The 24,312-nt window shown below is 42.3% G+C and overlaps 1 protein-coding gene across 1 annotated transcript in view; it reads right to left on the bottom strand.

The window, feature by feature from the left end:
• RFX4 (regulatory factor X4) overlaps nt 1-24,312 on the bottom strand; it is a 152,115-nt gene that overhangs the window by 33,238 nt on the left and 94,565 nt on the right. Inside the window, exons 11-15 of the mRNA XM_019515335.1 lie at nt 22,775-22,919; nt 17,740-17,834; nt 15,332-15,449; nt 3,196-3,315; nt 1,720-1,881 (exon numbers count right to left, since the gene is read on the bottom strand). Of these exons, the coding sequence (XP_019370880.1) occupies nt 1,720-1,881; nt 3,196-3,315; nt 15,332-15,449; nt 17,740-17,834; nt 22,775-22,919 (640 nt within the window). The remainder of the gene's footprint in view (nt 1-1,719; nt 1,882-3,195; nt 3,316-15,331; nt 15,450-17,739; nt 17,835-22,774; nt 22,920-24,312) is intronic.

Here is a 24,312-nt window from a genome sequence, read left to right on the forward strand (position 1 = left end):
TACCTGCTGCAGCAGCCTGTGGCTGGGCTGCCCTGGCGTTTGTGGCAGATAAGCCCCAGTAGCACCCCCCTTCCACTGTCTATGTAGGTAGTAGGGGTGTATTGATAGAGATTTTTTTGGCCAGTACTGAAGGCCAATTTTTAGTGAGCCATATAGGCCAATACTGATCTGATTCTGATATGCAGCTGGGCAGCATGGAGAGCAGCATCTGGCTGGTAAGTCTATTGTAGGGAAAGGGGGATGTGATGAGGGAAGGAGCGTCGGGAGCGCAGATTGCGGCCCCTGTGGTGAAGGAGGGAGTGGAGTAGGGGCAGGCACTGCCCAGCTGGGGTGGAGCATTGGATGCGGGGTGGTGTGGGGGGGGTTGGGCTCCCATTGCTGCATGCACCCTGGGAGGTCATGGGGGATGTGTGCCCCCAGATCTGCACACAGGGCGAAGGCAGGCTGCTGCTGTGGGCTGGGGCAGCATTGGGCTCTTCCTAGCAGAGGGCCGGGCCAGTCTGCGCTTGGGGCAGGTGGCAGTGGTGCTGGGAGTGGGGCTACTGTGGGGGCTATAACCACCCTAAAATTCACCATTGACACCCTTCCCAGTGCTGCCAGTGCCCGCCCCAAGCACAGCCCTGGTCCAACCCCTCCACTGGGAAGACCCCAGCAGTGCCCTGGCCCCAGTCTGCAGCGGCAGCCCGCCCTCAACCCATGTGCAGATCCAGGGGTACATTCCCCCCAGGCCTTCCCAGGGTGGGTGCAGCAGCGGGACCTGCCACCCCCTCCCCACACCCTCTGGACAAGCCATTCACAGCTCTGTCCCATACCCTGCTGTGAGCTGGGGCTGGAACTGTGATGGGTTCTTCCTGGTGGGGGGCTGGGCCAGGCTGTGCTCAGGGCAGGCAGTAGCAGTGATGATAGGGGGGTTGGGGTGGCTGCAGCCACCCCAAAATTCACCATAGCCCCCCCAAACCCTCCTCCCAGTGCTGCCACCACCTGCCCCGAGTGCAGGCTCAGCCCTCAGTGGCAACCCACCCTGCTCTGCATGCAGATCTGGGTGGCACACCCCCACTCCATGCATGCTCTCCCAGATGCGTGCAGCAGCAGGAGTCACCCCCTGCTCTCTGCGCCCCCTCCTTTGCCCTGGATGGGCGGCACCTGCCACTGCCCCAACCCCACACCCTTCCACAGAATGGGGGCCTCAATCTGCACCCCCATGTCCCTTCCCTCCCCCCACCCCTTCCCTCACAATGTACTTACCAGCCAGACAGCTCTCCATGCTGCAGGGCCACATATCAGAATCAGATTGATATCAGCCAATATGGCTCGTTAAAAATCAGCCACTGGTATCGGCCCAAAAAATTTCTATTGGTGTACTCCTCATCTGGAATAAAGTTTGGGACCTGCACTTCTAAGGACCATGAACATCTGGACAGAATCTAGAACTTACTCATATCTCTAACTTTTAGAACTTTGGGCCACAATGCACAGAAATCCATTAAGATTTTTTTCTGCTGTACTACTTTCCTGCCACGTTTTGGAAGATGGAAAGGAAAGATCTTTGTATATTGTTGATACTGAACATGCACTGAATCCATTTTGGAGCATTTTCTTCAGACGTTGGGTCAGTTTCTCAGCAGAGGGCTCACAGTCTTTGCTTTTAAATAACAATTGTTTGGGGTGGGAGGAAAGTATATCAAAGACCATGCATTCAGGTTTGTTTAGCCTACCTACCTGTAGTAGTTGCTATGCCAGCATACTCTGGGGACTGATTGCTAACAGGTGAGGGTGCAGAGGGCACTTCTACTGAGGTGACAGATTTAGCTGGGGAGAATGGCACTGGGGAGGGAGTTGGAGGAGCTGGTTCCGTCAGTATTATTTCTTCTCGTATTTCTGCTGTGGATGAGAAGACAGGTCATAAAAGATGCTGTTAAATGCACTTCATGGACTCTCATACAAGAGATCATGTACATGAGAAATATATATTTCGGAGGCAAAATTCAACTGTGCATTTCAGGATATATAGCATAACTTAAATGCTCCTCTATTTACACCTATAGTAACCTTTAATGTATCCTCAGTAAGGATAGGGAAGTATAGGAAGGATAGGGAAGATAGGGAAGTAAGGACATGGCATTATCTTATACAACAAAAGGGGAACTGAAGCACAAGAAAGCTAAGTGACTTCCTCAAGGTCACACAAGCCTCTGTGGCTACCAGCAGCTATCATGTTTTTGCTCCCCCACAATGCACCCAATCAGCAGCCAATGTGGTTGCCTTGTTCATTCTGCCTTAGGCCACTGGCAGAACAGGGAATTGAGCCCAGGTCTCTCACATCCCAGGCTACTGCCTTAACTAATGGACCATCTTAACTCTCCTAAACCTCAGCAGCAACAAACTAAGTCTCTTCTAAAATGGAGGACTGAGTTTTCAAAGATGATTACAGGAGGTGACCATGCAACTCCCATTAAAATGAATGGGAGTTGCAAGGAGGGAAGAAGGATAGGGGATGGAAGTCACTTCTGCTGACTGTATGCTTCTTGGAACCTCTTGGAACCTCCCTGTCACAAGATGCATCCTAAAGATGGAGGTTACAAGCAGTGGCTGCTCTCTTTGTACTACTGAGTCAGTACAGAATGACTGAGTGCAGTAGGACTGAGAATCACGTTATTTCTACTGAGACCATAGATTTCACTTTGGGACTTGAACATCCATTTGTCAGAAACAATGGCATTCATCTAAGTTTTCACTCATTCCCCCCTCATTTGCATTAGCATGAATCAAGAATAAGTCCACTGAAATCAATTAAACCAGTACAAGGGAGAAAGGAATGAGGACCATGGTCATTTAAGTACAATTGGGCTTTTGCACATTAGCTGGTGTAAACCATCAATAAAAAAACCCTTTTCTCAAATCTGAAAGGAGTGTTTAGGAATTAAATTGTCAGACTTTCATAAGTAGACTCGGTAGGACCAGTAGTAAACTGTAAGACTAGATCAGAATCAGCTTCAGGGCACTTACAAGCCAGAGACTCCAGACTCCTAACTGACTGACTTAAAAAAATGACATAGTTGTAAAGGAATGTTCTCTTTCTGGATAGATTTTGCTGGGGTGAAATGGGGATAATGAAATGCCCATGTGTAGCAATGGGTGAATCTTATAGACTAAAATTATCACAGGTATGCAAGGAATTGCAAAGAAAACACTCACCTGTGCTTCCTTCTCCTTTCATTGCCCTCATTAGCTCATTTGCTCTCTCCTGACAATGAAGTGATTCTAACAGGTACAATACGTAGTCATCAAACATCAAGTGAATAAGGTGAAAGGACCCTGGTAATGTAGTGATGTTAACAAACAAAAAAGCAATAAATGGTCTTAGTATTTGCACTGCACACCCATTTACAATATTCAAAAGGCACTGTAATTACCACTGGCCTTGCATAATCCTGCTATCAAAGTATGTCACTCACTTAAAGGTGAGTCATTTGCAACACTAAAGGAACATTAAGAGGTCAAGGTATTTTTTTTCATCTGGATTCTGATTGCCAACATGCACTCATACCTAGATGTATACAGGTGATGTGAATTCCTGGGTCACGTCTCAGAAGTTAAGCTTATGTCTAGATTCTAGTTCCTAAGCGAAGTATCCTGACAAATAAGTATCATTTTGCAGCAATTACAAATCTTGATCAAGAAATGTCTTGTACCAAGCCGCCTCTTCTATACCCAAACACTTACTAAAACAGATTAGATGGATGGGAAAGTCAAAGTAAATCAAAGTAATAAAACTATATTCTTTATAAAATATATACTGGCCTAGAAAATATTTAAGATGGCTAGACAGGCCTTCAGAGCTTCATTCTTCTTAGAAAGACAAAGGAAGTTTATAGTAAAGAGTCAGAAACTAGTTCCTGCCTCCTGGTCTTCCTTCATTACCTCCTCAATTAGAGGCTGATTATGTTTCTGTTAGCACATTGCAGCTAACTGGGGAATAGTACCATCTACATGGAACTTAAACAAAAAAAATTCTTCACAACTCTCTGGTAAGGTTGTTAGTATTATCAGTGACTGAAGGCCCTTATTTATCTGTGACAAGATGGTCATTAATACAGATTGCTTCAAAAGGGAGCACTGTGGCAGTTAGTTGCAGTCTGAATGTATAACTAAACGTATCTTTTAACAGAGGTATTTACATGACTGAAGGGTTGCAGTTACACTAACTGAATTAGAAATTTACAAGGATAAAATATCATAATGTTTTATGATGTGAACTGATCATCTAGTTAAGAACTAGATAAGTACTTTCCTCTTTTACCCTAACATTGTAAAATTAGCCAAGTACAATATTGCAAGTTTGGGGCATTTCTCAGATGCATCAGATATAATTACAGGCCAAGTTAGGATACTGAAGTAGATAAATCATTTATATGTTTTGATATGACAATTTTGATCAATCTAGGACGTCAGAATCATACAAACAAGAAACTAAAAGACACATTAGGTAATAACATCTATCCAGTGCTCTTCCAGGATTCTCTACTGTACATCTTCAGTGCTTTATCCAGTCTATCTCTGAATATAAGTCAGCTGATGTGATGTCCCACTACTTTCCAAACAAGTTGATGTCAGCAATAATTGCAGATGCCTCAAAAAGCAGCACTGTTTCAGCCTGCTTTATTTATTCTGTGCTCCCTTTTTTTGTATTGCTATCAATCTAAACAGACTTATTTCCAATGCTAAGAACATTAGGTGTGTTCTGTGCTCAACCCAAAGACCTTGTACAGTGGCAATAATACTCGCCTGTCTCTGCTGGAAATACTTTGCCTCACATGTCCTAGGATTACATGTGCCTTTCCCCAGAGCTGCATTATACTAAGGTGGGGAGGTGCAGTTAGTCATCCAACAGTCAACTAGCACATGCAAGTTATTCTCTTCCTGGGTTGTTTCCAACTAATGAGCTCTCAGCTTATAGCAGGAATTCTTGCTACTAGTGCCTAAGTACATGACTTTGCACTTTGAGCTATTAAATGTAATCCCATTTCTATTCATTTTATCTCAATATCCTCCATTTTTGCCTCTTTGATATTACAGGTCTCCTCTGTAGTGATGATGCCTCCAAACCTTGTGTCAACAGCAAATTTCATTGACAACCTCAGACTTTTTATGCTAAGATCATTAATGAAAATATTAAATCATAGAATCACAAGGTCAGAAGGGACTTCATGAGTCATCTAATCCAAAACCTGCAGGATATGCTATTCCCAAACCATCCCAGACAGATGCCTAGACTCCAGTGAAAGAGATTCCTCAGCTTCCCCAAGCAGCTGGCTCCATTGTGTAGTGTTCTGACTAGTAAGGATGTTTTTTTCTGAGATTTAATCTAAATCTGCTTTGCAGCAACTTAAACCCATGGCTTTGTGTCCTGCCCTCTGCAGCAAGGGAGAGGATTTCTTTTTCCTCTTTTTTTTATGACAGATCTTCATACAGTTGTCCCCGATTGACCTCATTTTCTCCCAAATAATAAATAAAATAAAATCAGCCCCTTGAGGCATCTTTACTCCTAACCTCCACCCAGGTCAGTACTTCCCCTTTCAATACAGTTCATTCCTGTCCACCTACCAGTTCCTTACCCAGTTTACAATTCTAGTACTAATCCTCATCTTCCCTATTTTAACTAACAATTTCCTATATAGCACCATATCAAAGCAGCCTGAGCATATCTACTTCATTGTCTTCCTCTTCATGTCTTCAATGACTCTTGCCTTGAAAATGTATTCTAAAGCCTTGTGTAATATTGAGGTCAAACTAGCAAGTGTGTAGTTGCCTGGATCATTTTTCCCCCTTCTTAAAGGGAGTCAGGGTCAGATTGTAATTAAATAATACTCTGACTTGTTAGATTTATTAAACATTCTTGCTATTGCAAAATTTTAGAGAACAATCCACAATGGGTCCAAGATCTCATTCCTGAGTCGAATTTCATATCCCAGATATTCTGGAATTATGTTCTAGAAATTATCCAGTACCACCAACTTCAGTGCATTGAGCAATTTGGGCTTTGCTTCCACCTTGGATATTCATAGATGTTAGATTCATAGATGTTAGGGTTGGAAGGGACTTCAGTAGGTCATCAAGTCCAACTCTCTGCCCTGGGCAGGAAAGAGCGCTGGGTCAGATGACCCCAACTAAGTGCTTGTCCAGTCTCCTCTTGAAGACCCCCAAGGTAGGGGAGAGCACCGCCTCCCTTTGAAGCCCATTCCAGATTTTGGCTACCTTTACTGTGAAGAACCTTACTGAAATCTCAGGCATATCTAAATTACCTTGAATTTCCACCTACTTTTGCTATATAGTACCCCCACTTCTTTCCTTGTTCTCTTTACTTTTGTACAACTAATGAATCTTTTAATATTTTTTTTCTAATGTATTTTGCAAAATCTAACTGTGCTAGACTTTTTTTTTTTGACAGTTTTCTGTTTGACCTTTGGTTTTGGCAAGATCCCTCACCTTCAACTCTTAAAGAAACTAAGCTATCATGGGATCAGAGGGAAGGTCCTCTTACAGATCAAAAATTGGTTAAAAATAAGAAACAAAGGGTAGAACTAAAATGATCACTTTTACCACTAGGGGAAGGTAAACAGAGGAGTGCCTCCTATGGATCTGTGCTGGGGCCTGTTCTGTTGGATATATTCATAGATGATCTAGAAAAGGAAATGAATAGCAAAGTTGCAAAATTGACAGATGATGCAAAATTATTTCAATCCAGAATTGATGGTGATGTGTTGTAGAAAGATTTATCAAAACTGGGCGAGCAAGTAGCAGATGAGATTTAACACTTTGCCCTTACCTGGAATACAGTGTACAAATCTGGTCACCCATATTCAAGGAAAATGAGCTCAAACTGGATTAAATGAAGGCAGGGCTACCAGGGTGATCAGGGGTAATGAAGGGCATGTAGGAAAAGAAAAGACTAAAGGAGTTTGACTTGACAAGCCTGGCAAAATAAAGATGGAGAGAGGATATGACTGATAATTATAAATGTACAAGAGGAAATGGTGAATACCAGAGAGGGAAAAGAACTGTTTGAAATAAAGGACACCAGCAAGAGAAGAAATGAAGGACACCAGCAAGAGAAGAGTAGAACATGAATACATTTAGGTGGAAAATAGAAGGTTTCTATCTCTCAATGCTGTGAGGTTCTAGAACAGCCAAAGAAGTTGTGAAGGAAAGTTTGATCTGTTTATGGAAAAGTTTACATGACCTTCTTGCCTGTGATAGCAGAGTAGTAAATTCAGTGAACCTGGAGGGACCTTGCTGTCCTTAACCTTTACATTCCTAAATCTATTTCGAATTACTTGGCACATTAAAAAAACTGCCTAATATCTCTAGCAGGTGTGAATAGACTCATGCAAATAACTAAGGCCAGCAACCAGCCAAAACTATAGAAAACAGCCAACTGAAGAGAAAACAGAAATTAATCCCTCCCACAGACATAAAATACTCAAGTCCCCCAGTACCAACCTCCTGCATACTCATCCCTCCATAAAACCCTGGCAAAGAGATGGCTTTTTCATTGTGTCTGAAAGTCAACAGATTTGGGCTCCTTCAGAACAAGAAGTACGCAAGACTGAATTCCAAAGCTGAGCATCTCTCACAAGGAATATCCTGCCAACTGCCCCCTTTCTTATTACATGAAGGGTTCCAGCTCATTCACCCTCTGCAGATCACAAAGGCAGCAGCTAGGCACAGAGAAAGCCCGCTCAAGCAGCCTCCCTGCCATCCCTGGGCTCACTGTCAACAGAATAAGCCCCTCCTGCTCATTCTTGCTTAGGTGCAGTGGAGACTTGTATTTAGGTCAAGAAGATGGCTCAGAGAAGCCCTGAGTGCATGGTTCAAGACCAGGGGTGGGCAAAATGGTAAATCTGGCCTATGGCAGACTGCATTTCCCAGCAGCCCTGGCAGAGCTGCTGTTGCTGAACCTGGCCCTGCTGCCCAGGCACCCCAGCCTGTCTACTCCACACCCACCACTGGAGGCAGGACCTGCACAGGAAGGGTGCATGGCTGGGCAGTTGGGATGAGGCTGCCTGCAGCTGGGAGCGAGATGGGTAGGCAGGGCTGGGGAGACCCCAGGATCTTGGGGCGGTGACAGTATGGGGCTGGGCCTGGGGAAGAGCCATGATCTGCTGTCCGCACATCCCTGTAACGATTGCGGGTTTCTCAGGCAGAAGCATGCAGGGCATGGATAACAGCTATGCTTCGACTCTGGCCCCATGCTGTTACCACCCCAAAATCCCAGTCCTGGCCCTGGCCCCAGAGAGCTCCTTGCCCAGCCGTGTGCTCTGCCCATGCAACTCCTGGCTAGGCTCCATAGAGACCCTAGGATCTTGGTGACAGAGCAGGGCCATGGCAGAGCCACAATGCGCCCCCTGCATGCCTCTGCCCACAGAACTGGGGCTTTGTCCCAGCCCCTGCCCCATGCTGTCTCCATGGAGCCATATGGGTAGAGTGTGTGGCTGGGTGGGGAGCTGTCCGGCACCAGGGCTGAGACCTTGGGGCATGACAGCATGGGGCCAAAGCAATGCCACTACCTGCTACCTTCATGCCCCTTTCCATGAAACCTGTGCTCATCACAGGGGTGTGCGGGCAGCAAATTGTGTCTCTGCCCCAGCCCCACTCTGTCACCACCCCAAGATCATGGGGTCTTCCTGACTCCACCCACCCATCTTGCTGGGGTCAGGGCCAGAGCCAGGGCCAGGGCCAGGGCCAGGGCCAGGGCCACAATCCACTCCCCACACACCCCTGTCTGCGGAACCTGTGCCCATTAGGGGCATGCGGGCAGCAGATCACGGCTCTTCCCCAGCCCTGGCCCCACACTAGTCCTACACCAAGGTCCCAGGGTCTCTCTGGCCCCAGCCACACGTCTCACTCTCGACCATGACTCCATCCATCCCAGCTGCCCTGCCACACACTCTGCCCGTGCAGGTCCTGCCCCTGGCTGTGGGTGCAGGGAGGATGAGTGGGTGCCCAGGAAGGAAGGCTGGAAAATGGAGTCTGCCACTGGCTGGATCCAGCCCACAGGCTGTATTTTGCCCACATCTGTTCAAGACCACGCTTAGAGTCCCTGTCTCCGGAGATCCTGAGAGCAACACTGGGAGGAAGGAGCCCCAGTGAATGGGGATAATTATCCACAGTGGAGTCAGGGTTGGGAGGGAGGCTGCATAGGTATGACTTTCTCTCCAACAGGCAGATGTTTGAGCCCTTCCCAGAGTATAACTTTTAATTTCTTTACCATACTTCTTAGGCAGGGAAAAGCCTCCATTGGAACAAGATATGTGGGATATTTAAGCACGATTGGTTTCTGCTGAGGAAATTTGGAGGACACATTTGAAAGCTGAACTTGCTGCGAACTAGCTTCTACCTTACCTATGGGAGGCTAGTGCTATTCCATAAATATTAGCTTCTTTGCGCAGGCAGACAGTACAAGTGGGAAGTAGGAACAGCAGTTTGAAAGCCCCTATGCCATTATGCAATGCTATCTAATAATTAGGTTTTTCAAAGCAATTGCACACACGCTTATTTCCTGTTGTGACAACTCTAGTCTCTGTGTCACATTTTTTTCAGTGCACACATATGTAACTGCCATTGTCATTAATGTGCATTATGCTTATATACAGGGGGGAGGACATATTTCTTTGTGTCCTTGGAGCATGATCAGATACCTAAAGACATTTTTGTCCAAACAATACACACATCCATGCTCCATGATGAGGAAATCTCCTTCTGAAAATGAATAGAAAGGGCTTGATTCTCCCACGAAAATCAAAATGGCAGCATTTCTCACCCACATTATAGAAGATAAAACTGATTCGCTAGCTGTAGAAGAAAGCCCTGTTCACGCATTGTATGGGTTTAGCCTTACAAAACATTTGAATTGGAAAGCTTCTAAAATTTGAAGATGGAAGAAAATTAATCTTTTCAAAATGCTTAAACATCAGCAGCAGTGTTGGCAGAACCTTATTCAGTTTAACCATGCTCTGAAAGCTATGGGCCAGCTAACCGTTCCGTCCCTCTGATTTAACAACGATGGTGCTCCACTTTATCAGGCCCTAGAATGAGCCTGATCTTTCTTTGGCACCAGTTTTATTTCGGTGTAACCCTGCTGACTTCTGTGGAACTATTACTGCACCAAGGAAGCAGGGGATTCAGGCCTATATTTAGATAATTATGATTATTAGTATCCTCTCCTGCTTTTATCATGTGTCAGGATTATAGATGCTCTTCCACCAACCCTCAGCTTTTGGAGAGGAGTTATCACATGATAACTTTCTAAGCCTCAAGCACTAGAAGGCAAATAAAAAGAACCCAAGGTTTATTTTTAAAACAAAAATCTCATTATTTGGGGGGCCTAATTCTTGATTTTTTAAACACTTGGGGGTGATAAAATCTTCATTATTTTAAAACTATCCAGACCACTTGTCACTTTCTCTTTTTCCTTATAATTATTTCTCTCTCTGGTTAGTTTTGGAGTCCGTATAGTGCTTTTTAGACTAGGGCTGGTATAAGACACTATACAGACCAGTGGAATTGTTCTAAGTAAATGCAACAATTCTATAGGTTGAGCGAGTCAAATGAAATGTAACATACAAACTGAAACCAAATGTAGAACATGTCCTTTAGTTACTACTCTGAATAGCTCTTCATCATTATAGACAACCATTTATGTTGCCTTATGTTTGAAAGCTACTGTCTTAAGCAGGAAACTATGATTGGGTTTTTCAAGTATTTTAAGACAAGGAAAAGATCCTTACTGTGCTTGGTAAGCTATATATTCCTTTAATAAATGTGCTGGGGTGTGGAAATCAACTGAGATACTGTAGCTACAGTGCTAATCTGCTTTCAACTCTGTTTTTGGAAGGGCCAAATGTAATGCAATCATGATGTTGTTACACCCATTCTCCCCAGCTAATGCATAGTAAATATCAGTAGCTATTAAAAAAAGACAAATTATGTGCAAGTTTCTTAAAGCACTGACATATACAGATCTGGAAAAGACTAGGGCCTTCTATTACTAATTAGTTGTTTTTATACACAGGATACATTGCCCAAACATTGCCACCAGCTGTGCCTTTGATACACACAGACAGAAGAGGGGTAGAAGAAAAAGAAAGAGAGGAAGATGAGCTTTTGTTTGCCAGGGATTGTTTCAACATGGCAATGTCACCATGCCTAAATGCTTTGCACAGATTTGGATCTGTATGTTATTTCAGGCTATAAACTAGCTAGTCCAGTGGCAGATACCTAAACTTTCTGTAGCCTTATCATGAAGTAATTTCAAAGCTAGCATATATTAGTACTGCATATAATAATGACTCCAACATCAGCCACATACTTTTTATCATATCTTAGTTTCAAACACCCCCTCAGATAGTTCTTTGTTTACAAAAATTATACTGTAAGTGTCTGGCACTGTTTATTGCTGAAAATGAAAAAGCAGCCCAATGAAATTAGTGTCTGCTGAAAGTCTCCACTGTAGCCGAACTGCCCAAGTTTTCAGCTAAGATAAGAACAAATTTATATAGAAGAGGATATTTAAAACAATAAATCAATGTCGTCTTTGTTTCACTTCATTGTATAGTACTGATTAAAAATGCACAGGATACTATAAGTATCGGAGGAACTGTTTTAAATTAAGCCCACAACAAGCTCCTGAGTCCTGGCTCTGATTTGTTTTAATTTAGGGGATAATTGGTGCTTTGGAACTTGCTTAGCTCTAATTCAATAAAAATGAATCAAACAATGGCTTGTCATTAGAGCACTGTTGCATTCATTCAAGCGATTATAATTTGGCTCCTGCTTTTAAGTAACATTTCTGACCCTTTGGGGAGAAATATGTGCAAGAGATAGTGCAAGTTGTTATGCTGGGATCTGGTCCTTACTGTTTGGTACTGTTAGGTTCTCTGAGGAACTGAATATACTTGTTCATTGAAAACTCCCCCTGACATCAGTGGATTTGCAGAACTGAGCCTAGGGTGAGGGAAATTCAAGTAATCCAGTAAAGATAAATACAGGTCCTTATTCATAGAACTAGTGCACATTGGTTAAAAGGATGCATCTTATGTGAGCTTACTATAAGAACACCTCAGGGAAGTCCATTGTACCCTCATGAAGACATAAATGATAGCCTTTAGTATCACTATAGACAGAATTACTATGCAAGTGTAATTTTAAAACACTTATATAGCCTTTCTAAACATATAATTCTTTCCACATGTTTGTACTGATATTGTATATAGTATAATAATTTGTAAGCAAGTGATCTTAATAGACATAATTGACAAATATTTATATAAATTAAATTAGCAATACTTGTAAGAGACAGGATTTTATTTAAAGTATTCTTTTGAAATATAGTAAGGAACTAAGATCTGCCTTACTAAAACTGTACAGGATAACTTATTAGGATGAAGATTGTCAAAAGATAGGCAGATTGTTTAAGCATTTCCCCATAATCTTTCTCCACTGAAAGTAATAAAACCAGGGCTGGGAAGATTTTTTCCCCCCAGCATAAGCTGTTTGCTAAAATATGTAGCTTTAGCGGATTCTAAACTGGTTGCAGATCTGGAGAAAAGTTTTAGCTGAAGAAACAAATATGAAGAAAAACATTTGGAAATGTCAAAACAAACTGACTTTCCCAAATGTTTCAGTTTTTTTAGGTTAGGTTCACAAAGGAACTTGTGCACCATTCACAAAATCAAAAAGGGTGAGGAAGAGAAGGCGATTCTCCTCTTATATTCAGTTGTTCATTGGTAAATACAGTCACTTGGGATGTGGGATGCTGGTTTGATTCCCCTCTCGACCTGAATCAGCACTGGGATTTGAACCAGATCTCCCATTTCACAGGACGGTGCCTCAAGTACTAGGTTTACTGGTGTGGTTTTCTCTTCTGTTGAAACTGTTCCACTTTATAGAAATAATTATATATTCATTAAAACAATGACCAAAACCAGGGTTTCCTTACCTATCGGACAAGTGTCCTAACAACCAAAGGATTATTCTAATGTAATGAATATATAAGCCTTTGTATAAAGTGGAACTGCTTCAACAAGAGAGATTTAAAAAATTCACCCTACAATAACTCCACCGTCCCCTAGCTAAGGCTGTTTACTGGGAGGCTGGAGGCAGTGTTTCAAATCCCTGATCTGAAATAGACTGAGAAGAGATTTAAATCTAGGTCTCCCACATCTTCAGTAAATGCCCTAACTACTAGGATATAAAGGGGAGGAGGCAGGGGATAACTTCTCTTCCTGGTTTCATGGTTCCTAATAATAATAATAATAATAATAATTATAATTATAATAATAATAATACTGCTTATTTGCCTGCAATTCCAGCCTATTCCAGTTTTAGGAATAGGTTCCTTCACCAATCTGAAAAATCTGTTACAGTAGCAACCTAATTATAATGCCAAAGTGCCATGAAATGCACAAAACAAGTGACCACAACTATAATCTTTTCAGTATACCCTTATATTATTTATTTCACATAGAAAAAGATGTGTGCAAGAGGGAGACATGAGCAAACCATCCATGCAAAAACTTCACAGGATAAATGTAGAGGAATTTGCACACTTAAAGTTGCAAGAAGCATGAGATGCAAAAGTCAAGTTTCTCACAGCAACATTAGCTGTTTTCCATATCCTATGTTTTTATGAAATACAGTTTACAACAAAGAATATTGTAGCGGGCTACATGCTTATCCAAGGTGGGAATTTAAATTGTTGCATACATGAAGCTTGAGAGAGATAATGTAACTTTTGCACCTTTGTAGGTTTTTTTAACAATTTTAAAAGTGCAACTTCAATATTGTGCAGTTTCAGGAACAATAACAACAGTAATAATCATCATAATCATAGTTATTATTATTATTAATATTGCATATGTGCAGGGTTGTGCCTGCATGCAGATTGGTGAGTGCTTTAGGGACCTGAAATGCCTGCACTCAAAATGGGGTGCTTGTTCAGACTCTGAGCAGAGGGATTTCTGCAGTGTTGAGAAGCAAGCTGGGCTCCGCAACAGGAGCAAGCTGAGCTCCCACTCTGGACAAAGGTCTGGTGATTAAGGGAAGAGAATGAGCATGAGAGGGGGTGGAAATACGATGTAGGCAGAGCCCTGGTACTTAAGCACAATTCAGAGAATGAAAAAACAGTGCATAGAATTTTTAATATTGCCACTATCCCAATGTCTGCCAACAGTGGCTTAAGGGGCCATGTTGAAAAGCTATGCTTAGAACCTCTATCAGCAGGAAGCCATGGGTCCAGCTAGACTCTATGAGTATTGACTCTCATGCTTTTTAATCAAGAGATTTAGTATTCTTCTTAAAGATCCAGCATTAAAATAAATAAGTTTCTAGTCTTCACGATTGTGGAGAAAAGCTTAGAGATACAACCAGTTAAGTATGTCCAAGAGGTTGAAAAACCCAGGAGGTAAATCAAAATAATCTGAAAGGATTTTTTAAAAACTCTTTCATGTTTTCTTAATTTCATGTCACGATTTTAGGCAGCTTGATTTACGATTTGTGAATGCCTAGGGCTGGGAGTACCAAGTCCTCACTGCCAGCTCCTCAGTACCCCATGAACTGGTCTGCAGGACACCGAATTCTTGCTTCCCCATTGCTTGCTCCGTGCACCTTAACTGGATCGGGAGCAAAAAAGCATCAGACCCAGAAGCCTTTCATCTATAAAAGGTAGGTCCCTTTATGGATGAGAACTGAGCACCACCTCAGAGAATGAAAACAGCAAAGCCCTGTGGGCAGAAAACATGCCAGCAACTCAGTACCGCTCCCTCACAATTTCATTATTATTAGTCTCCTAATTACACATGCTGAGATGAGTGCACTTATGAAAACACTCCTGCATGTGCAGGGCATCTCTAAATGACTGCAAGTGTTCAGATTTAAAGACACAAGTAAAATAAGCTGTTTTCAATCATTCCTGTTTTAACTAATTAAATTTATGCATGCACAGACTTGTCAACATGGACTGTTTACATACCAGATCGAAGTGAATCTACTTTTTCAGTTCTGTGTGAAAAGAAACAGGACAATCTTCTTTCAAAATGGGAAGGCATACCCTCCCCACTCTTGCAGAACTCAAAAAGAACTGAAAGGAATTGGTTCAAAGGTTGTCTGCTGCTAGTAAGTGCCTTGAAAATTTCAACCTGACACTTTTTTTAAAAAGTCCTAGATATGTAAGAATATAGGCATTTTCATTAAAACCTTTTTTTTTTTTAAACACAACCTTGGATACAGCATTTCCTATTACAAGAATCAACCATTACAATAAAATAAAAAGTACCAAAGCTGGGTGCACTGTGCAAAGTCATGTCTCGAATCACCCGAGTGCCAAAACAGGACCACATCAAAAGGAACTGCTGAGCTACTTTCTTCAAAGAACCTTGTCTCTTGGCAGCTACCTACAAAAAATATATATATTTATAACATACATAAACTTTTGTTAGAATTTTGTACTGTCCAATGCTGTGCATGTCTGCCTATTTGCTTTACTGGAAAACCACATCTCATCATAAATTTAGCTGCATGTTAAAGAAAATTAGGGTAAAGATTATAATAAATATACCTGAAGCCATCCAATACATGACAGTTCTTTACAGATTAGTCTGCACAAAGAGGAAATCTGCAATAGAACAATACTTGATAACTTCTAAATCATAGTATTTGTGCTTGCAAGGGTTACATCTAGATTACAACTAATAAAGGAATTTATTAGACAGACTAACAACATCCTCTGGTCTTATCTTAATTTGATTCTTGATAATTATCTAGTTCAGGAAGCAAATTACCTAGTTCAGGTAATTATCTAGTTCAGGAAGCCAATTTAGAATAAATACTGGTAAGCCTACACTGCAAAAATAATACACTTGAATTTTTAAACTACTTGGCTCCTGCTGTACTCATATCACTTTTAGTCCTTACTTTCTGTGATCATTCATATAATCAAGTTTCACCAGCAATAACACTTTTTTCAGAAAGCAATGTTTAAGCTTACACTCTCAAATACATATTTTCTGTATTCATACCTAAGTCTAAAAAGTTTGTTCTTTTAATGAGTTAATGAAAACAGCAACAAGTCCTTTCTAATAGTCATAACTAATGGTAGCAATTGATCAGCGAAAAGAAATTTCTCAAAAAAACAAATATTTTCAAATAGCAGACACATGCAGAAAGGGAAAAAACTGTAGGATTTTTAACATGATATCCTTTATGAATTACCTGATCAACTCCCATAGTGAAATCTGGAAACAAGGAGATGGCATTTTCCAATAGAACAAGTAAATATAATATATTATCAACCATGATGTAAGATAATAAGTAGATAGAACTGTATAATTACATAGCATTGAATTACAATATGCTGATACCTGCTGGGCTAAAAATATTCATATGACTAGTAAGTACATTTCAGCATCCAACTAAGTAAAATAAGATTTGTCACAAGTCAGTAACTGATGTTTCCAAGTTTTCTTAAAAACCACACAACTTTACCATTTTTTGAATAATGAGCTAGTCACTAATCTTTACTCACTAATCTTTATTCACTAAAATACATAAAGATGACAATAATTAGGGCTGTGCAAGGCTTTGGTCTCTGATCCAATTCAGCTGAGATTTGGCCTGATTCAGTGGCTGAATCTCTGAATCCAAATTGAGTCAGGAGACCCTTTAATTTCTCTGAATCGAATTGGAACCCTCTGAATCGATTTGGAGAGATTCAGAAAGATTTGGCGATTCAGATATAGACACAGGTTTAAATGGTTTTCCTACAAACCCCAAGGTACCAAGCTGAGATGCTGGGGAGGATAGAGTGTCCCATGGGAGCGTGTGTGTGGGGTCCCCAGTGTGCTTGGCAGCAGACCCGGGAATGGATCAGAAACTCTTCTGGGTCCACTGGGGAGCATGCTGGGCCCCCCTCCGCACTTCCTGGACTGGTGTCTCCTGGGTCTGGGGGGGCACCTGGGGTCCCCCCACGGCCAATTGCCAAGCTGGAGGGCACAGGGGGGCCCCCACGTGCTCTCCAGCAGACCCAGAAGTGGACCCAAAAATACTTCCAGTCCACTTCCAGGTTTGCCACCGAGCACATGGGGGGCCCCCCAGCTCCTGTAAGATGCTCCATCCACCCCACCATCGCAGCATTCATGAGACGTGCCTGGTACCTCAAGGTATGTAGAAAAAACATTTAAAGCTGTGCCTATGGCCAAATCACTGGTTCTCCGAATCAGCATCAAATCTTCAGATTTGGATTCGGCTGAATTGACTTGGGGACAGTGATCCGAAACAATGAATCAAATCACTGTCCCTGATTCAAGCTGAATCTGAATCTGAATCGCATACGGCCTGTTTTGCACACCCCTAATGATAATTAGTCCAGCTAAAATTCTCAGAGGAATAATGATTTATCCTCTGTTGCATCATTTTAAAAGATGAATCTGAATCAAAACATCAGATATCTACACCTTTGTATATGAGGGAAGGAGGTGTGATAGAGTGCTTGACATCTGAACTCTGATTCAGCTCCAAACTTGGCACATGGAATTGAAGAAACCAAAATACTGGCATTGAGCAGCCCTGACCTGAAGTCTGAAATTTGGATCCAGATTTTGCAAACTCAGGACTTTTGTTCCATGCTAAATACCTGTTACTTGATAGCGCACGCTTGTAACTCAAATTCTAACCCCCATTACCAACCTTCACAACGCATCTGTCCACCATGGAATCCAACCACTCAATGTATGACTCAATAGGTGACTGCTCCTCCAAAAGGTGATCAAACTCTTGATACACTAGAAAACAGAGAGAGAAAAAAACTCCTAAATCAGAACTTTAACTCCATTTTAAGGCAAGACTGGGGGAAAAAAAATCTGAAAGAGTCAATAATGTGCTGCCAATTAGCTCAGCTAATCACAATCGGTTATTTAACTATTAAATATGTGTACTCCTTCTGGCTAAAGCCATTCCTGTGCTTAGTCTCTGGATCCTGATCCCATGGAAATTAATGAGGATTCTTAAAGAACTTCAGCTGGAGCAGAATCAGGGACAATCATTTGAAATCATCTTTTGGTTTAAACTTCAGCTGCCTGCCCGGAAATAAAATACGTTTATGGTGTTCTCCGTGCAAAGCACTAAGCTAGGCTTTGACCCTGGTGATGAAAAAGGTCATGCATGAAATTGATTTAGAAATGCATAGAGGATCTTTTAAGCACCAAATGGGTAAGTATTGTTGACAGGCCTCTCATCTGTATATCTCCAGTGCACAACGAGTTAGCTGTAAGATCATGTTTTAACTGCAGCCATTATTTCTTTCTATTGCTAAACAAGCAAAAGAACATTATTTCCAATGAAGTTTGTACTTTTTAAAAAAAGAACTGATCATCACCACACAAATATTATGATTACCAGAGAGTTTCCAAAGACAGTCTGAATGCCTTTGATTTTCTCTCTCTCTCTCTCTCTTTTAATACAGAAAGTAAAACCAGGCAAGTCATTCACAAGTGTCAATTAAAATTGCGAATCTCCAGTTAATTTATGAGAAGAAGCTATTGGAAGACAAGGAGTCATATATCTGAACATCTCAAGGAATTGTTCTGCAACTGAGCTAAAGAAAATGGTCCAGTAAATCAAGAGGAAAGATACTTTATACCTGCTGTGTCACAGGATGATTTAATGCGCTGTGCATTTCCCTTTATACTTAATTATAAACAACAGGAGAGAGGAATTTCCCACCATTAGAACAGATGCTGGGAGCAGACAGAGGAGGCAAACTCTGAGCTGGCAGTTAGAGAAGAATGTCAGAGGGAGACTAAGAAAAAAAAGCAAGACCCAAGAAGGTTTTCCCTTCCAGATGCATGGGCAGTTTTATGAGCAGCATGCTGACCTGAATGCTATAGATCAGGCAGTACTTTTACCAGCTGAAACGGCCAAGCAGTTGGAATGCTTTTAAGAGTTTTCTCATCCTACATACAGTTGTGATGCAGCACAGGAGTTTATTTTATTTTGCTCATTACAAGGGGCTAAACTGGCACAGCTGGGACATGCTGAGGAATTAACCCTTTCTTGCTTTCCCCTCACTATTTTGCGAACCAAAGACTCTTCTTGCTCAATATAGATCAACAGGAGGAGGCCGGTCTCCACCTTCTGACCGGAGGCCCTGGCCAGGCATAGAAACTACTTCACAGTACAGATGAAGTCATTTACGTCCTCTGAAGCATGAGGAGAGGGACAAGGGTAGGATCACAATTTATTGTCTGCTTTGCTCCTGGGGAAGGGCACCTATATGCCATCCCTTACCCAGGGCTGGTTATAAAGTTACTTCTGTAGCCTAAAGGGACTGTCACCGGCATTACATTTCTACCAGGAGAATCACCACTTTTTTGGTGGAAACTACAAGGGTACAAATGCTGATTCAATTTCTCCCAGGGGAAACTTGCCGCCTCCGGAAGAAAGATCTTCCAGGTGTTAACCTGGTGCCAACCTGGCAGGGAATTCAAAGCCAGCGGGGTCAGAAATTGGGCTCAGGGGGCTTTCCCAGCCACACAGGCTTTAAATGCTGTGTGTGCCACTGAGCTGGCACTGGACCACTCTACAGGAGGAGCGTAAAATGTCAGGGAAAGACTCCATGCCTGTTCCCCATTTCCCACTCTGGGAACAGGAATGGATTAGCTACTGCTACCTATGCCTTCCTCAGACTGGGATCACCCTGGTCTCAGGAGCAGGGGTGAAGGGATGATTGTAGCCTGAACACCTATACTCTCTCCTGGAAGTATGTCTGATGATGGAAATTTCTACCACTAGAATGAACACCTGTTTCACCTGTGGCCACAGACAGCTCTTCCAGGGACATGAAAGAAGGAGTATAAGAGAGAAATCAGGAAATAAGCAATTATATTACTTCTTTTTTTATGTCCTTATGACAAGGTATTTAGCAGAATTCACAGGTTCACTGGAGACTGACACGGTCGCCCCATGAGCACTTCTGCTATGGCCTCAAATTCTCAACTTCTAGGCTTCTAGCTCACCCCAACGTCCATGTCACTGAAGCAGGGTATCGTACTATTAACAAGGTGAATGAGCCTCTCTGTAATAATAAGTAACTGCAACAGTTTTAGTATAAGTCTGCATAGCTCAAAGATGTTTTTTCCAGGTACTATAGTTGGAAATTGTGCCCTATGGATGACAAATGTTGAGATTTCCCAACACCAGTAGTCTGTGAAAGGGTGCTAAAAGTCCACATGCAATATTATTACTAAGACATCTCAATGCCATTATAAAGTGAGGATCAAATATTACCCTCTGAGGAGGGACCTGTTTAAACATGGTGTGTATGTATGTGCACTGCAAAGGGATAAAGTGGTTTAGGTAAAATAAGAATCTGAATCTTCATCCAAAATAAATCAAACCTAGATCAGTCTCTTTTATAGTGTGAAAAGTTTGAATTGCTTTTCTTTATCTATACCTTTCAGCCAAGATTTAAAAGAGAATGAGGAAATCAACTGATTAGTAAGCTTTTGGGGGCAGAGAATATCTTTTGGATGCATGCACGTACAATTCCTAGTACTATGGCCTCTAATCCTTACTGGGGCCTTAGACACTACTGTAATGCAAGTGCACTTGGCGAAACAAGGGAAAGATGTCCTAGTACTGTTAGTATAGAAAAAGAAAATGCTTTTAAATAGCAGTAAGATAGTGTGTGAGAATATATACTGGAGATTTAAAAGGGACTAAGCTGATTTTCAAGCCTGCTCTAAGCTTTCTTGTAGAATGGAAAATACATTGCAACAGCGGCACTGCATTTGCTGCACTGGGCCTAACAAAAAATGTAAACTCTTTAGAACTACATCCTGGTAGACTTATCCTTGTTTACCTGTCTTTAAATTGCTTCTACTGAGGGAGAAGCTATGGCAAAGTTAAAGAGATAAAGTAAATGCCACATGTCTACACACATCTCAAAGTAATCCTGATCCAGGCCTGATCATTTATATTGGATTATTGCTCCTGAAATAGTCTCTCCTCTATTTCCCATCATACGCCTTTCCTTTTTTGTTGCAGAGCGGTTACCTACCAACACTTACATGTGATTAAATCCATCCCTGGTCAGGAAAGTTCTTAAGATTATATTTCATTATAATGGGACGGTTAAACACATACCTAAGCTTAGCACATTTTTAAGCATCATTCCTGAATATGGATGCTTTCCTGAATCAAGGCCATGACTATCAAAGCAATTAAAAATTAAGGTTTTGGGAACTGGGTAATTCTTACGGGCTGGGGATGGGTGCTAAGGACATTATAGGAAAAGAGAGCTCTTCTGGCTGCTAGGAAACAGGTTAATCTGGACTCCTGAATTCAGGAAGATCCACCCTGTCCCTGCCCCAGCCTGACTCTCAGTACATTCTGCCTTCTCTGCAGCCAACTCCTGGCTCTTTCCTCTCAAACCTGAATCATCAGCGGTGAAGGAGGGTCATGTCAGGAGGTAAATCCAAAGGCTGGGAGGAAATGGCAAGAATCCTAAAACAGTTTTCCACTGGGAAGTAGAGCCAGCAGGCAGCAGCTTAACCAGGGTGGGACAGCCAGGCTAGCAGCCCTGGGTGCTAATTTATGGGGGTAGAAAAATAACAGCTGCTACCACAGCTGCACAATTGTACCAGTGTCACAGCAGCAGCTGGAAGTTACCACTGCTCCGAGCTCCCAGCTACCTTGTTACACATTTCCTAGCACGAGATGGTCAGGAAATACATGGCCAACCACCTGCTTGTTGGAGCTTCCTGAATTCAATGAGAAATGTGAGGTATATGGGAGAGTTCATGTTACTTTCAGGATACCAACTGAGAGCAAAGATTAGAAATAGTATTAATGACAACCGTACCCATGTTTAGGACCTCAGTGTAGAACACCAAGAGATGTGCAGCAAGTGCTGCTTTAGGATTAGAACTGTGCATTTCATGGACAACTCAGCTAAGTCTTTTGCAATTGCAATAGATGGCCTTTCACCCTAGATGCAACTTGCCACTTTAAGAAAGCACATCTCTGAGCTTTCTGAAAGTCATTCTTCAACTCATGCCTTTTGTTATACTAAGACAAATGATGTCAGCCTATATATTCTCTGGGCATATGACAGGTATTGATTGAGAGAAAGTCATTATGACATTTCAGCCAATAAAGAGTTCACTTGTTCATAAATGTGCTTTGTAAAGCCTATGTTTTTTTTCTTGTATAGGCCTCTACAGGTGACTCAAATATATAATAATATTCTTGTCAAAATCATCCAAAAGGTAGCTATCCCATGATATTATAACAGGAAAAACCACCACATCTATATTCCATCAGATAAAATGATGAATAGCTGGACCCACAGTCTTAAGTCAAAGAAAAGACTTACATCAACCTCAGCAGGTTTTGGACAAGGCCCAGGAGCTACATCAGGCATTTAAAAGACTAGAAATAAACTCTTCAATTTAACATTGTCCATGTCCATGTCCATGTGTCAAAATGTAACCTTTCATCTTTGCCTCACCTTTCATTGTGATGAAACATTTCAGTAGTTATCTTAGCAGCGGGTGATCAGCAGCCAGCAGATGATATTCTACTCCTTTGTTACAGTATCTCTTAATTATTACATTCATTCACTGCATTCACACATTATAAAATGGAACAACACTATTACTGTTGTGTTTTGTATCTGACAGGAAGGTGTTCACCATACTTCACAGGGGGGTTCTATTCTTACATTGTATGATCAGCTTTCTGTGCTCCTCACGAGAGTCCTCCATGGTGTAGAGAGTTTGTTTGGTAATGCTGTTCAGATCCACATTCCTCCAGTCCTCTAGCATTTGGAATGTAATATCTGCACTGTGGATCACCGTTCTTGAAGCCTATAATCCAATCCAATCTACTCATTAGTTCATGGTTTATTAGGTGAAAAAATAGGTTTTATCCCCTTTTATGCTTCCTTAACCATCATCTCATTAAGATGGTTCTTGGTCCCTGCTCCTGCCCCCCCCCCCAGTCCTTTCTGGAAGTTATAGGCTACTGTAGTCACCAATAACACTGGAGCCACTTTGCCAACCCTATTCCACAAACTACAAATCCAGACGGGCATGTCTAATCAAACTGCTCTTTCCCTGGACTCTCAAGTCTGCAATATTTTTACTGCTTTTTTTGCTCTACTCCAGTCCAAAATAAATTAAAAAAAGAAAAAAAGTCTCACAATGGCTTGGATCTCCATATCCCTCCCCTATTCAGTGTATGGCAGAGATCCTCTTTGTGCACTTCTTCCCTCAGCTACATGACAAGGGGTTCATCTGCCTCTATACCATTGCCTGTCCCTCCTTTGGACCATGCCCAGGCCTCTCCATGGATGCAGGGTCTGCATAAAGGTAAGGGACAAGGGGCTAAGGCAGGTGGGTGTGGTACAGGGCTGAAGTAACACACATCAGTTCTGTGTAAAAGAAGCGGAGAAGACAAACCAGGTTGGGGCTGTATTATCTTTCCCAAGGGCTTCCCCCTTAGGAACTGCTGCAGCCTGAAGAGTTCCTAGTATCAGGAGCAGTTGGGGGCCAGACTTGGTGCAGAAAACCGGGGCTTTCTCTGGATCCCCCTGGATCCACAAAGATTCCTGGTGATCCATGTGGTTTTGAACAGGCTTCACAGCTTAGTCTGCAAATCTGCTCCCACTACAAAAGGAATGGAGGAAGGACTCCACAAGGGGCTCCTCAGGGCACATTCATGCCTCCTCACTTCCACCCCCAGGAGCGCCACTGGGAAGCACACCCTGCCCACTCACTCCTGCTCTGTGCGGGCCAGTGCCTGAAATTAAAACAAGGAGGTCACCTAGGGCAGCACTGAGTACATGCCAGGAACCCCTCTTGGGCTTTCTGCCGCAGGCACGTGCTCAGCACTGCCCTCAGGATGACAACATTGCCTCATTTCTAGGTATGCAGAGCAGGCGCAAATGTGCGTAAGGGCAGGGCTCCCAGGGACAGCATGGACGAAGTACAGACACGCCTTCACCGAATGTTCCTCCCTCATCCTCTTGCGTAGTCCTCTGCTCTATGGGAATTGATCTGGACATTAGATATACTTTTCAAAAGCAGTGCCATGAATAGAATATGCAAGCTCCGCCTTGTGAGACAAGGCCTGCACTGCTATAAGTGGGTAAAGCATCACTGGAGTCAATAGAGCTGCTTTGGTTTACACCAGTATAAAATCTGGCCCTATGCATTTTATATTGTGCTCATGGCATCATTTAATCAGGGTTAAAAATAC

Source organism: Gavialis gangeticus, unplaced genomic scaffold (genome assembly GCF_001723915.1).
Source record: "Gavialis gangeticus isolate Ggan-Ray unplaced genomic scaffold, GavGan_comp1, whole genome shotgun sequence".
Lineage (NCBI taxonomy): Eukaryota > Metazoa > Chordata > Crocodylia > Gavialidae > Gavialis > Gavialis gangeticus.